This window comes from Rana temporaria, chromosome 4 (assembly GCF_905171775.1).
Source record: "Rana temporaria chromosome 4, aRanTem1.1, whole genome shotgun sequence".
Lineage (NCBI taxonomy): Eukaryota > Metazoa > Chordata > Amphibia > Anura > Ranidae > Rana > Rana temporaria.
This window is the reverse complement of record NC_053492.1, coordinates 352,989,593-353,003,669: the sequence shown is the minus strand read 5'-3', so window position 1 is coordinate 353,003,669 and position 14,077 is coordinate 352,989,593. Positions and strand designations below refer to the sequence as shown.

General features: G+C 38.8%; 1 protein-coding gene across 8 annotated transcripts in view; it reads left to right on the top strand.

The window, feature by feature from the left end:
* Positions 1-14,077, top strand: part of UTRN (utrophin) — a 910,930-nt gene that overhangs the window by 321,814 nt on the left and 575,039 nt on the right. For all 8 annotated transcript variants that reach the window (XM_040350827.1, XM_040350824.1, XM_040350828.1 and 5 more), the window contains 3 exons: positions 10,283-10,462; positions 11,059-11,187; positions 13,563-13,733. In XM_040350827.1, coding sequence (XP_040206761.1) covers positions 10,283-10,462; positions 11,059-11,187; positions 13,563-13,733 — 480 coding nt within the window. The remainder of the gene's footprint in view (positions 1-10,282; positions 10,463-11,058; positions 11,188-13,562; positions 13,734-14,077) is intronic.

Genomic DNA, 14,077 nt, shown 5'->3' with positions numbered 1-14,077 from the left:
AGTCTGTTACTGCTTGAAAAATGTGTTATCTCCATTACAAATGCTACTTTTACTCCCGTCTCATACTTTATTCTGAGCAAGCGCGGGTTTCTTAGCATACACACGCTCAATTTTCTCGTCGGAAACCAGCCTGTCGAGGAACTGGACGAGCCAATTTGAGACTCCCGTCAAGGAAACAGAGGACTTGCTCTCTTTTTGGCTCGTCGAGTTTCTCGACAGTTTCCTCGACGAAAATGTACACACGACCGGTTTCATCGGCAAAAAAATATCTCCCAGCAAGTTTCTTGCTGGTTTTTGCCGAGAAACTCGGTCGTGTGTACAAGGCCTTATAATAGTTCAGTCAAAGTCCAGACCTAAATCCAATTTAGAATCTGTGACAAGACTTGAAAGTTACTGTTCACAGACCCTCTCCATCCAATCTGACAGAGCTTGACCTATTTTGCAAAGAAGAATGGGCAAAAATGTCAGTCTCTAGATTTGCAAAGCTGGTAGAGACATCCCCAAAAGACTTGCATCTGTAATTGCAGGAAAGGTGGTTCTACAAAGTATTGACTCAGGGGGGCTGAATACAAATGCACGCCACACTTTTCACATATTTATTTATCATTTCCCTTCCACTCCACAATTATGTGCCTCTTTGTGTTGGTCTATCAAATCCCAATAAAATACATTTACGTTTTTGGTTACAACATGACAAAGTGTGAAACATTTCAAGGGGTATGAATACTTTTTCTAGGCACTGTACACATTAAATTTAAATACATATGCATGAAAGCCACAAAAAAAGCTTCCTCTGGAGGTTGAACGCACACTGTGAATGTGGACCAACACAATTTACTTACCAAGAATGCATGCACTACTAGATTACTTAGGAGATCATGCTGAGAAATGAACATCTACACACGCATGCTAATCCGTAGCACTGGGGGAACCTCAGCCTTCATGGTGATTTCTTGCTGTTCTTTGCATTTTCTTTCAGTTGATAAGGCCCAGTGAGTTCTTTCCATGTATACTCTTGGAATTGTTTACAGATGCTTCTCATATATTTTATGTATAAAAATGGTTGTACCATGAGCATACTACAAAATATATTTTTATTCTAATGAAATTATTGCAAAATTACATTTATCTAATGTAATAAAGTAATAGTAAAATTGGAAGCAAATAAGAACTCCACCCAAGAACTTTTTGGGTAGATAGTGATCAGGGAACATATTGTGCAACCCTACTGTGAGAGATGATTTTTTTTCAAGTCTCTCTTTACTAATCCCTAAAGCCTTATACACACGATCGGACTGACTTCTGACTTTTCCGTGGATTTTTGTTCGAAGGGCGTCGGCAGTGAACTTGTTCTGCATACACACGGCAGGACTTTTTCCGCCAACTTTCACCAAATCTCATGGTTTTTCAGCTATTTAACGCCACCGTGTGGGCAACTTCTGCTATTGTTGTCCGATCTTTAGCATTGGTTCTGAGCGTGCGTGTTTGTACTTTGCACTTTAGTCCAATGGACTTGTGTACACACGATCGGATTAGCCTCCATCGGACATTTGTTGCCGGAAAGTTTGTCTGTTTTCACAGCGAACATTTGTCCGATGAAAAAGCGAAAACATTTGTCCGATGGAGCATACACACAGTCGGATTGTCCAATCAAACAGGTCCGTCGGACATTTGTTGTCATAAAGTCTGATCGTGTGTATGGGCCTAAAAAAAAATATATCCCCAAAATCGAGTGGTGGAGGGGTGGTCTTTCCTTTAAGGCTAAGTAGTAAAAGTGGCTAGAACACCGCCTTAAATATTTATTACTAATGACCGATGCACAATATTTTAGGTAACATTGATTTCAAGGTTTTTTTGTTTAGTTTTTTTTCCCACGGGAGAAGGGTGTAACCTGGGAGACAGCACATTGCAGCCACCCTGGGATTCACCCCTTATGGGTGTTTGATAAATTAATAATTCACAAGTTTTAGATAAGAAGTATTTTGATGGTAAATAATGGAGAAAGGGGGTAGTGGAGGGTTTGCTGTGTTTTTTTTCCCTTTTTTCCTCTTCTCTTTGTGATTGATTGGAGAGAATTTGTGTAAACTAAGGGGTATTTTTAAAAGATCTGTGGTATGTAAACTTAAGGAGTATTTGTTGAATGTGAAAGTAATGTAATGTCATGTAATGTATTTTTAATGGAAAACAAATAAAAAATAAATTAAAGGTAACATCATCTTTCACATTATACAAAAAAATTGGGCTAACTATAGTGTTTTTTTTTTCAATTCATGAAACAGTTTAAAAAAAAAAAAAATTTGAAAAATTGCTGTGCAAATACCAATGACATAAAAAGTTGCAACAACCACCATTTTATTCCCTAGGGTGTCTGCTAATATATATATATATATATATATATATATATATATATATATATATATATATATATATATATATATATATATATATATATATATATATATATATAATGTTTGGGGGTTCTAAGTAGTTTTCTAGCAAAACAAGTATGGTTTTTACAGAGAGAAGTGTTAGAATTGGCATGGGTGGCAAGTAGTTAACTACCATAAGTAAGTAATATGCAAATAATTATTATATATATATATATTTTTAAGGTAATTTACTATATTTTCAAAAACTGGTAGCTTAATGGACAAATTACCAAAGTTTGGCGTTGTAACTTCAAACCAATAATTTCACAGTAAATACATAAATAATTAGGGTTGTCCCGATACTGATACTAGTATCAGTACCAATACCAAGAATTTCCCTGAGTACTTGTACTCAGGGAAAATGCTCTGATGCTTCACCCGATACCTGGGCAGTCAGGGATGATCGGTGCGGCAGGGGGAGTTACAAGCACCGATCTCCCTGTATAGATTTCAATACAGCCTGACAGCTTCTCCCCAGACTGCCCCCACTCAGCTGTTTTAGTGAAATCTATACAGCGGTGATCGGTGCTTGTAACTTCCCCCAAAGCTGCACCGATCACCGCTGACTGTCCCTGTATCCTCCTCCAGTTCCCCCATCCGTGCTGCTCTCCCCCTCCGTGCTTCGTCTCCCCCCGTGCTGCTGCTCTCCCCCTCTGCGCTCCGTGTCCCCCCTCAGTGCTGCTGCTGTCCCCCTCCATGCTCGGTGTCACCCTCCATGTCACCCTCCATGCCCCCCTCTGCGCTCGGTGTCACCCTCCATGCCCCCCTCTGTGCTCCGTGTCAACCTCCATATACTCCTCCGCCCCCTCTGTCAGGATGGAGAGTGGAGGTAGGAGCCGCTAAACACGGCTCCTACCTTTTCCGAATGAGTTGGTGATCATATAACTGAAACATTGTAACCTGTGTTTACAATGCTTCAGTTTATGAATGGAGATGAGCCTCTGTCTCCTGTCCATTAATTTTCAGTGCAGCTGAGAAAGGGACTGGTGAATCTGTGTCCTTAGTCCCTTTCTCTGTCTCAAACGGGAGATGTCAGAGGTCTGTTAAGACCCCTGATATCTCACCAAAGCCCCCCAACAGGGCTAAAAAAAAAAAAGATAATTGCAATAAATAATAAAAAAATAATTAATTGTAAAAATATTATAAAAATGAAAATAAAAAACTCACTGACACCATCCACTCCCCCCCTAAGAAAGCATTGTAAAAAAACATAACAAAAAAAATGTGCCACTGTCACATGACATAAAAAAAAAGTATCGGTATTCTGTATCGGCGAGTACTTGAAAAAAAGTATTGGTACTTGTACTTGGTCTTAAAAAGTGGTATCGGGACAACTCTATAAATAATACAATATTATGTTATAACATATAGCATAATAACATATTATTTAGCTTGATTAAGAAAGTACCTTTCCAGCAGCAGCAGATTCTCCTTCTTAAATGTGTGAGAAAATTTGGGATTAAGGGTAAACCTTATACCAATAAACCCATGTTTTTTCCTTGTAGTTAAGAGGGCTAGGCTGCAAGGGAGCATGTGTCTCAAAGACACATGCCCCCATCTATGACACTGCAGCGAGAGGAGAGCCTCCACTGCAGCATTTTTTATTGGACAGCTTGGACCAATGATGTTCTACCATTGGTCCAAGGCTCCAAGCTCTCCATTTGAGCTCAGTACCTCTGAGAAGAAGTCAGAGGCACTTTGTGCTCATCCTCTCAGTCTGCTGCAAACAGCGTGTGCCAGCTTGTATTTGGGGTCTCTGTGAGCACAGGTCAGGAAGAAACGACCCTTGAACGATAACTTTATATATTCATGGGTCTGCCTCCCTTGACCGCACGTCCCTAATATATGTGCGTGTGTATATATATATATACCGTATTTATCGGGGTATTGCGCGCACCCCCAACCTGGAAAGGAAATTTCAGAAAAAAAAAATACAGTTTGAATGCCCCTCGTCGGTGTCTTGCCAGGCGTCCATCGGCGGGTCTGGCGTCCGTCTGCGGCCTCGGTGGTGTCCTCCCGCGCTGTCTCCGAGTCGAATCCCCACTTCCCGCGCTGAGTTTGAACTGCGCCGCCGACATATACCGAGCGCAGTACACTCGGGCACGCTCGGCTTCTCACGCATAAAGGCTAGAGCGTGACCGCGAGCGAAGCCGAGCCTGGCCGAATGTACCCGAGTGTACTGCGCTCGGTATATGTGGGCGGCGCAGTTCAAACTCAGCGTGGGAAGCGGGTATCGGCGTATATCGCGCACCCACATATTTCCACCTAATTTTAAGGGGAAAAAAGTGTGCTGTATACTCCGATAAATACGGTATATATATATATATATATATATATATATATATATATATATATATATATATATATATATATATATAGATCTTATTGATAGAAGAAGAAAGCAAAGTAAAAGACACGGGTGCATCACTGTACTGTCTGTAATTACCTGTCCAGTCGTAGCCTGGGTAGAGGTCTATGGCAATTTGAGCTTAGGGTACGTGGGTTGATTGATGCTGGCCATCATTCAACATCAAAAACAAACATTTAGTGTTGTAAAAAGACTGTTTAAGAAATGAGCCTGGATTGAAGATGTTTACAGCAAAGCCAGGTTTTGGTATTATATATTTTATTTTACTTTACATTTTAATTAGCTTTAATTTCTACATTTTTATTTTTGACTCTTTTGCGTGTAACACATTGTACACACCTATACAAAGAAGCAAGCAAACTCTTGCTAACTAATGCACATGGATGTAAAGTATTTAAAGCAAAATAAAAGAAAATAGCAAACAGCATATTTAATAATCTGCTTGAGGTGATTAGCATTTAGGTACTCAGAAATAATCATTATCGCACCCCTTCATTAACTTGATTGTGACAAGCAATGCTAAAACCTGTAGCATTCTTTTCATTTATTGGGCTTTGTTTGGCCACTATAAAAACTATAATTCCAAAATCAAACACTGTGGCGTTTAGCCATGAACCAGATATTTTCATTACGCTGCATTTGTGTGTAAAGCACTTTATTTAATCATACATGCTCCGATCCCTTCCTCAAATAATAAAATACACACAGCTTGCCACTGCATCAGCATTAATTGGGCTGAGATTTCTTTCTGAATTATGAGTACACAGCAAAAACAAATTGTGCCTGACTTATTAAATGACTTAATTATAACTCACTTGTGGCTTAGCTGCACCAGGATGCAAATTACTTTTGGATAATGAATCTTTAATCGCTTCAAATTGCAAATTGCATGCTGCATAAATTCTGTTGATGGATATTTACTGAATCTGTTTATATTAATGCTTTTTCTTTACTCTTTAAACTTTGTTGACAGTAGAATTTCTGTACTTTGGAATGATTTTCTACTTACAGAAATCATTTTATTGAAAAATAATTTAGTTGTTTCACCAGGAGGACCAGCCATTTGTTAATTGGACGATAATTTTAAAATGAAACAGAGAACAGTTGTGCAGCTTAAAAACACTTCTTCCTTGTCAGGCCGGGTTCACACTTGTCCGACAAACTGTCCGACATTGGGAGCTCATGTCGCATGACGCGTGAAAATCAATGTTTCCCTATGAGAGCCGTCTTAATTGGTCCGACACAAGCCGGTCCGACTTTGAAAATGCTCCCTGTACTACTTTAGTCCGACATTGATCCTACTTCAGCTCATTGAATATCATTGAAGTCGGACCAAAGTAGGACCCTTGTCCTTACCATCCGACTTTTGACATCCTATAAAGACACAGATCAATCCGCGCTACTCCCAAAAAGTACAATTGAATAGTGTTGAATATAAATAGTGATAAAAAATAAAAAGTGAAGTGCTGCACTCAAAAATATAGGAACCTAATATTGGGCTCCAGAAGACATATAAAAGCAAAAAATACAAGTGCGCTACTATCATAGCATCAAAGCCATGGTTGTCCAATGTGCATAGTGAATGGAATGCATCAAAAAAGGATTGGTGAAAATAAATAAAAATATGAATACACATAAAGTCTCTGTGTGACAGATAACCACAAGTGTTGTAAAAATAGTAGGTGCAATAAGTCCTATCGCAAAGCAGCTGATTTTCAAAAATCTTATACTCTTCATAAACACTTGTTCCTATGGCGATATCAGCAGGCAGGTAATTTAAATCCAAAAAGATATAGGATGACCGCTTATGCCCTTTAAGCGGCCATCCTATATATTTTTGGATTTAAATTACCTGCCTGCTGATATCGCCATAGGAACAAGTGTTTATGAAGAGTATAAGATTTTTGAAAATCAGCTGCTTTGCGATAGGACTTATTGCACCTACTGTTTTTACAACACTTGTGGTTATCTGTCACACAGAGACTTTTTTATTTGTATTCATATTTTTATTAATTTTCACCAATCCTTTTTTGATGCATTCCATTCACTATGCACATTGGTCAACCATGGCTTTGATGCTATGATAGTAGCGCACATGTATTTTTTGACTTTTGACATCTGACATGTGATTACAGCAGCAGTAAAAGGAATTTATCTCCCTCTGTGATTGTTTTGATTGGTCAAAAAACAAGTCAGACTATCACAAAGTCGGATCAAAGTAGTATCCTGTTCATGAAAGTCGGATGGATGTAGGTCTGATGTCGCAGAGCAGAGTAAGATGAAAGTCGTACTGCTGTTGTGTAGTATAGTGTGAACCCAGCCTAAATCACATAAAAAAAAAAAACCCTGTGCACACGCCTATGAATACCAGTAAGGTCCTTGTGCCTGGGTGACAGATTTTTTGCAGCTGGATGGAGATGAGTGGGATGATCTCTGGGAGGTTACCTTTCCTAAACTGGTATCGGACAGGGACCATCTCATACTGTACAAGTTTATACACAGATTATACCTCACTCCCACCAGATTATTTTCGTTGCTGGTGGTGTACTTCATCCAGGGTGGATTTTATTCACATATTCTGGGAAAGCACAGCTATACTACAGGTTTGGTCGGAATTTACACAATGTATTCTAGAAGTTACAACACTGTTTGTTAAGCCATCTACTGAAATATGACTGGTAGACTCCTTGGACCTAAAAAATGTGATTCATACTCTGTTAACCTTACTGTTGTACTGCACCAGGAAACTTATTATTGTCTCATGGAAAAAACTTTTTCCCCCCTGCTGTTTCAGTTTGGAAGGCTCTTATCATCAAGACGCTACCATTCTACAAGTCATATACTAGTACTTAATAGTTAAATTCGATAAGGTACGGGGTGGATGGGTTAATTACATGTCTACAGTGTCAGAGTAGAGAACTCTATTTTCTTGCTCGTAAATCCTGCAGTATGTCCCGTGTATAGTGATGCAGACTGGTGATCTAGATTGTCTCCTGGGACGGTATAGCTACTACAGTGGAACCTCCGTTTAGGAGTAACGCGGTTAACAAGCGTTTTGATTTGCAAGCAACTTTTTAAATACAACTCTGACTTTGTTTGCGAGTGTTGTCAAGCAGAATTCAACCTAATAGAGCCTGCAGTACCGCATTTGGCCTGAGGCGCGGGGCCGCCGGAGCCGAGCAAAGCTGAACAGCGATGATCGCAGCTGATCGGCACTGTTCGGCAATGATCGGAAAGACACGGAAATACACAGTTTTCGAGCCTTTCTGACGTTTGCCAAGGTCAGCCTACGTGTCCTTTGGCCCTTGCGGCCTTTTCCGAGTCTCTCCAGCGTCCCCCCACCTCTGGCCGCATGCGGTATTGTATCCCTTTGAAGTCACTGCGGAACAAATTATTTTTGTTTCTATTGCCTTCAATGGGGAAACTCGCTTTGATATGCAAGTTCTATGGATTACGAGCATTCTCCTGGAACGGATTATGCTCGTAATCCGAGGTTCAACTGTATTTATTAACATAGCATATAGATATGCATTGTCTCATGTATGTACCTTTGGAGGAGGAGAGATGGCAAATCATAATAACGTAATGATTGTTTTTGGACTCGTATAGTCTGAATGATATAAATGAGTTAGACGGGCTTTGTAGTAGCTGAGTCATACTGATGGCCTTGTACGGCTGTTTTGTGTTTGTTCTCTCTGCCTGGTTGCCAGGCTGTTGTATTTTTAGCTAATAAAAATACATTTACAAAAAAAACATAAAAAAAAAAAAAAAAAGAAAAACTCACACAGGACACGCATATACATGCCCCATGTAAATGATGCCTAATAACTTACTTTTTTTGTTTGGGTATTGTTGAAAAGGTTTTAATGTTAAGGTTGTATTGCTATCTGTGTCTCTGCTGGGGAAATTCAACTTGCATTTTCTTTCTGGTGACCAGGGTCAGGAAGGAAAGTGAAGGAAAATCCCAAATTTCGAGTTGTCAGTTGGGGAGAATTTACCTCTCACTGTTGCCTCTCTGGGACAGTATGTAGGGGAAATCTCAGGCAAAAAATAAGAAATATTTTCTGTTAAAAAGTAAACTATACATAGACTTTAAATTGATTTTCATAATATACACAGAAGGCAAAAACAAAAACTTATCATTCCAAAGTTTTGGTTTAATATGTACTATAACAGAGTAAATACTGCAAAATTTGTGTTTCAGAGCTTGGAATAGGTGATGCCTATGTAAAACAATGCAGACATTGCTAATATATGGTAACGCCTAGGAAAAATGGAAAGTATTCCTACCCTTGCAGTCAAATTTAAGAAACCCCACGCTATATATTTGTTATGTGTTCCCATTGACATAGCATGCAAACAATGTTTTAACCACTTCATTACCCCACCTTAGCAAAAACACAGTTACATCGTGGCTTTCTAGTTCTGGGGCGTGCATCGCGCGCGCTTTGTGACTGCTGTGTCCTTAGAATTAGAGATTGGTTTAAGGGGCCAATCACAGCGCCCCTTTACCATGTGTCCAATCACAGCTGATTACAGCTGATTACATGTAAATAGACTTGCTGGTTATTGGCATTTCTTTCCTCATGTGCTGTGTCTCTGTGTGAGGAAAGGAGTGCTGATATCCGGCAACGCTTTCAGCACACTGTTTACACTGATAATCAGGGCACTGATCATCAGTGTCTTGACGATCAGTGCCGCCTCATCAGTGCAGTCTCACCAGCGCACATAAGTGAAAAAGAAAAATTACTTATTTGCAAAATTGTATAACAGAAACAATGAAAAACCCTTTTATTTAAAATTTTTGTAGTTTGTTTAGCAAAAAATAAAAAGCCCAGTGGTGAATAAATACCACCAAAAGAAAGCTATATCTGTCTCAAAAAAATGATAAAAATGTAGTTTGGGTACAGTGTTGCATGACCGCGCAATTGGGCCTGGACAGGAAGGGGGTGAAATAGCCTGGTATTGAAGTGGTTAAAGAAATATAAGGCAAACAGCAAATTATATATATATATATACTGTATTATTTTACATGTTATGCTATGTTAGTAACTGTTAATTTAAAGTCCAGCGGTAATGTATGCTGGGAAATTGCTGCCATGACAAGTTTTTAGAAGTGCTGCACTGGTGGACAAGGATGCTCATACATAATATTTATACACATGTGTGTGATGGCAGCGTTGGGTAAGGTTTGGTGTAGAATGAGGTATACAGCTGTATTACATCAAATAAGATTATGTACATAGTACAAAGAGTAATATTCCTGTGTTTTTATGCTTTGGCTGTTCTACATTTTTTTTAAATAATGTTTGTACATAATAAGTGTTGTAAGTTACAGTGACTAAAGCACTTTGGGGTTGTAGAGTTAGTGATGAGAGGTGAAAATCTGGTGAGTGTCCTGTACTGCTAAACAGTGTGTGAAACAAGAGAGAGTTTGAAGGGTTTGCCGGCGTGCTCTGAATAATCAGGCCTGCTTCTTTTGTAGAACGTACTGAAGGAGCTAGAGAGGAGGAAAGCTGATTTGAACAGCGTGACGGAGAGTAGTGCAGCGCTCCAGTGCCTGGTGGAGGGAAGCGAGATCATCCTGGAGGAAAAGCTGTGTGTTCTTAATGCTGGCTGGAGCAGAGTACGTACCTGGACAGAGGATTGGTGCAATACTCTGCTGGTAAGTTAGCAGCAATACTATAGCATAACATACTAAGTCTATAAGCATTAATTATTGTGGACATCGAACAATTATTTTCTGCCTTTTTTAATGAAAACACAGGTTTCTTGGCACCATAAAATATCAGCATCCACATTTTACTAGCTACACACATTTTTCACACTTAAAATGTTATTCTTTAATACCGGTATATATGAAACCTTACTTTTGGGTTTCGTAAAATAATAATTTCAGCAGAGTAAGGGAGATCAGTACCTTGTTTATTTCACTGTTACTTCATTATTCTAAAAAGATGCTATATATAAATAGTGCATTGTTTGTTCGTTACAAAAATATTGCACATTTTATATGTTTTATTTTTTGTTTGTTAATCTAATGTTTGCCAGTAATAGTTATGACATTTTCCAAGAGTCAATGTCATACAATGCGTTTTTGCTGACCTGTTGCTGTATTATAAGTTTTCCCCATTATATGTGCCCTAAATTCTAGACCATCCTCTAATGTCTCCATTCAGTGCCAGCTCTGTAAATTAACACTCATTAATGGCTATTCACCTAGCTGCTTTCAGCCAATGCCCCATCTATGTTTTTTGTTAGAATCACCAGAGTCAGATGGAGATTTTCGATGAGAATGTTGCTCACATAAGCACTTGGCTCTACCAAGCGGAAGCTCTTCTTGATGAGATAGAGAAAAAGCCAGTGATCAAGAAAGAAGAAACCGTGAAGGTAATGTTTCACTTGCACTGAATGCTGAATGCCCTGTATGTGGTTTGGCCTGTCTTGTGGCCATTGACACAGTACTAGATGACTTCTTGTAAGTCTGAACAAACTTTCTGAGACACTCAAGTTCTGATTTAGCCTAAAAGCATCTTGTTATGGCTGAGTGCAGGCTGACAAAACGTGGACTGCAAGTTTCTGCATCTATGGTTATAAACGATGCTACGAGTAATATGCAGATAGATTTTATAGATTCTATAACCGAGCCACAGAATAGATATAAGCCTCATTTATATTAGCTTTGTGTTTAAGAACACTAGTTATTACTGTTACCATGTAATGTACCATGATGTCATTGGCTTCAGACAGATACATTCCTTCTACTCACAAGCATACTACTCTCTTACTCTTGAAAGAAAATGAATACTGGTAAGTATTTAAAAAAATCCAGTATCATCCAGGGACCAGGGGTCTCCAAACTTGATAAAGGGCCAGTTTACTGTCCTTCAGGCCTTAGGGGGGCCAAGCATAGGCCATTGAGAGTAGATAATGCCTCAGACTTGGTGGTCAGTGGGAGTAAAAATAAATACATTGTACCCATGTGGTCAGTAGGAGGGGGAATAGTGCTCCATCATTGGTATCAGTGGGTGGAATAGTGCCCCTATCATTGTTGTCTGTAGGAATAATAGTTTGCCATCATTGGTAGTAGTAGAAGGGATAGTGCCTTGTCATTGGTGTCAGTGGGAGGAATCCCCATCCTTGGTGTTAGAGGGAGAATTTGTGTCAGTGGGGGGGAATAATGCATCTCATCAGTGGAAGGAATAGTGTCCCAAAGGCTGGATAAAGACAGGCAAAGGGCTGTAGTTTAGAGACCACTGCTCTAAACAATTTATATTAATGTTTTAGTGCATAAGGAGTGTGTGGTGTACACATTTTTAATTCACAGTGGTATGATTGTTCCTGATTGTAAAATGTAGATCTACACAATCTATATAATTTACATAATTATGAAGTACAAATTTCTGACAAAAAAAATCTGAAAAATTGTGTTTATGTAGGCCCTCACATTACATAGTGTTAATAAATTTAAAAGGGATTGTACACAAAGGTTGTAAGGTGTGTGACCAGCCTAATACAGTTTACAATTTGTCTACTAGTAGAGACAGTATTAGAGGTTAAGACCCACTAACAGTGGCACTTTCTTTTTGATTGATTCATGTACCGGCTTACATGTTACATAGTAGGTGAGGTTGAAAAAAGACACAAGTCCATCAAGTCCAACCTATGTGTGTGATTATATGTTAGTATTACATTGTATATCCCTGTATGTTGTGGTCAATCAGGTGCTTATCTAATAGTTTTTTTAAACTATCAATGCTCCCCGCTAAAACCACCGCCTGTGGAGGGGAATTCCACATCCTTGCGGCTCTTACAGTAAAGAACCCTCTACATAGTTTAAAGTTAAACCTCTTTTCTTCTAATTTTAATGGGTGGCCATGTGTCTTGTTAAACTTTCTGCAAAAAAGTTTTTTCTCTATTGTGGGGTCACCAGTACGGTATTTGTAAATTGAAATCATATCACCTCTCAAGCGTCTCTTCTCCAGAGAGAATAAGTTCAGTGCTCGCAACCTTTCCTCATAACTAATGTCCTCCAACCCTTTTATTAGCTTTGTTGCCCTTCTTTGTACTCGCTCCATTTCCAGTACATCCTTCCTGGGGACTGGTGCACAGAGCTGTGTTTCAGAGATTCCATGTTCTTGCTCATGTTTCCAGCTTTGCTCCCCTAGACCAATGTAAATTCAACAATGGGCATTTCACTCCTCTTCACATGCTGGTAGGTTAACTGACTCCTTTCTAATATGGCTCTAGTATGTCTATGTATGAATTAGATCGGAACCTTTGATTGTAAGCAAGTTGAAGGCAAGGACTGATGAGAATTTACAATATGTAAAGTGCTACGTAAATTGGCAGCACTATAAATACCTGTAGTAATAATAATACTGCTACAACCTTCAAATATCTTGATCCTGGTAAGAGATGTAAAACATATTGGAGACCTATGAGTGATTCAGTCCTTCTGCACCAAACAATCTGTAACAGGAATCAAGTTTTCTGGTAGTATGCTAGTGACAGTGACTTATTCAGCTTCACAGCAAATTATATGACTCAGAACCATCATGTGGTTGAATCTGTTATAAAAGATTCTCTTAAAAAAAAGTTATTTTCAAATCTCAACATATTAGCTCCTTTTGCATTTGCTATAGATTCAGGTTCTTTACATTTATATGAATATTTCAGGTTTCTGACTGACATTAATGAAGCATGCATACAAGAGTGTGTCTTAGAATATATAGATAGTTATCATTTCTGTTATCTATTTTCAGCGTTTGCTGTCAGAGCTTGATGATGTCAGTCTCAGAGTAGATAATATTCGTGACCAGGCCATAATTCTTATGAACAGCCGTGGTAATTCCTGCCGTGAATTGGTAGAACCAAAGCTGGCTGAACTGAACCGCAACTTTGAGAAAGTCTCTCAGCACATAAAGTCTGCCAAGGTAACAATAACTCATGCCATTGACCAGAAAAGATACAGTATGATTTGTAGTAAGGCAGGCATACTGTACATTACTTTCTTACTTTAAACCATTGTGGACTTAGAAACGATTAATTTCATTTCAATTCATGTTAAAAAAAAAAACGTGTTACAGTTTATAAGATTGTGCTTATATTTTGTAGATTATTAAGTGTAATTACTATAATTCTGCACAATGAGGAAGCTTTGACAAATAGATCTACTCGAGATGTATATAATAGTTATGGGCGTACATTGATGGGTTGAGTTACCCACTGGCTTATTTCTTTCCAAAACTTGGCCATTTTAATTTCAATATAGGGTGCC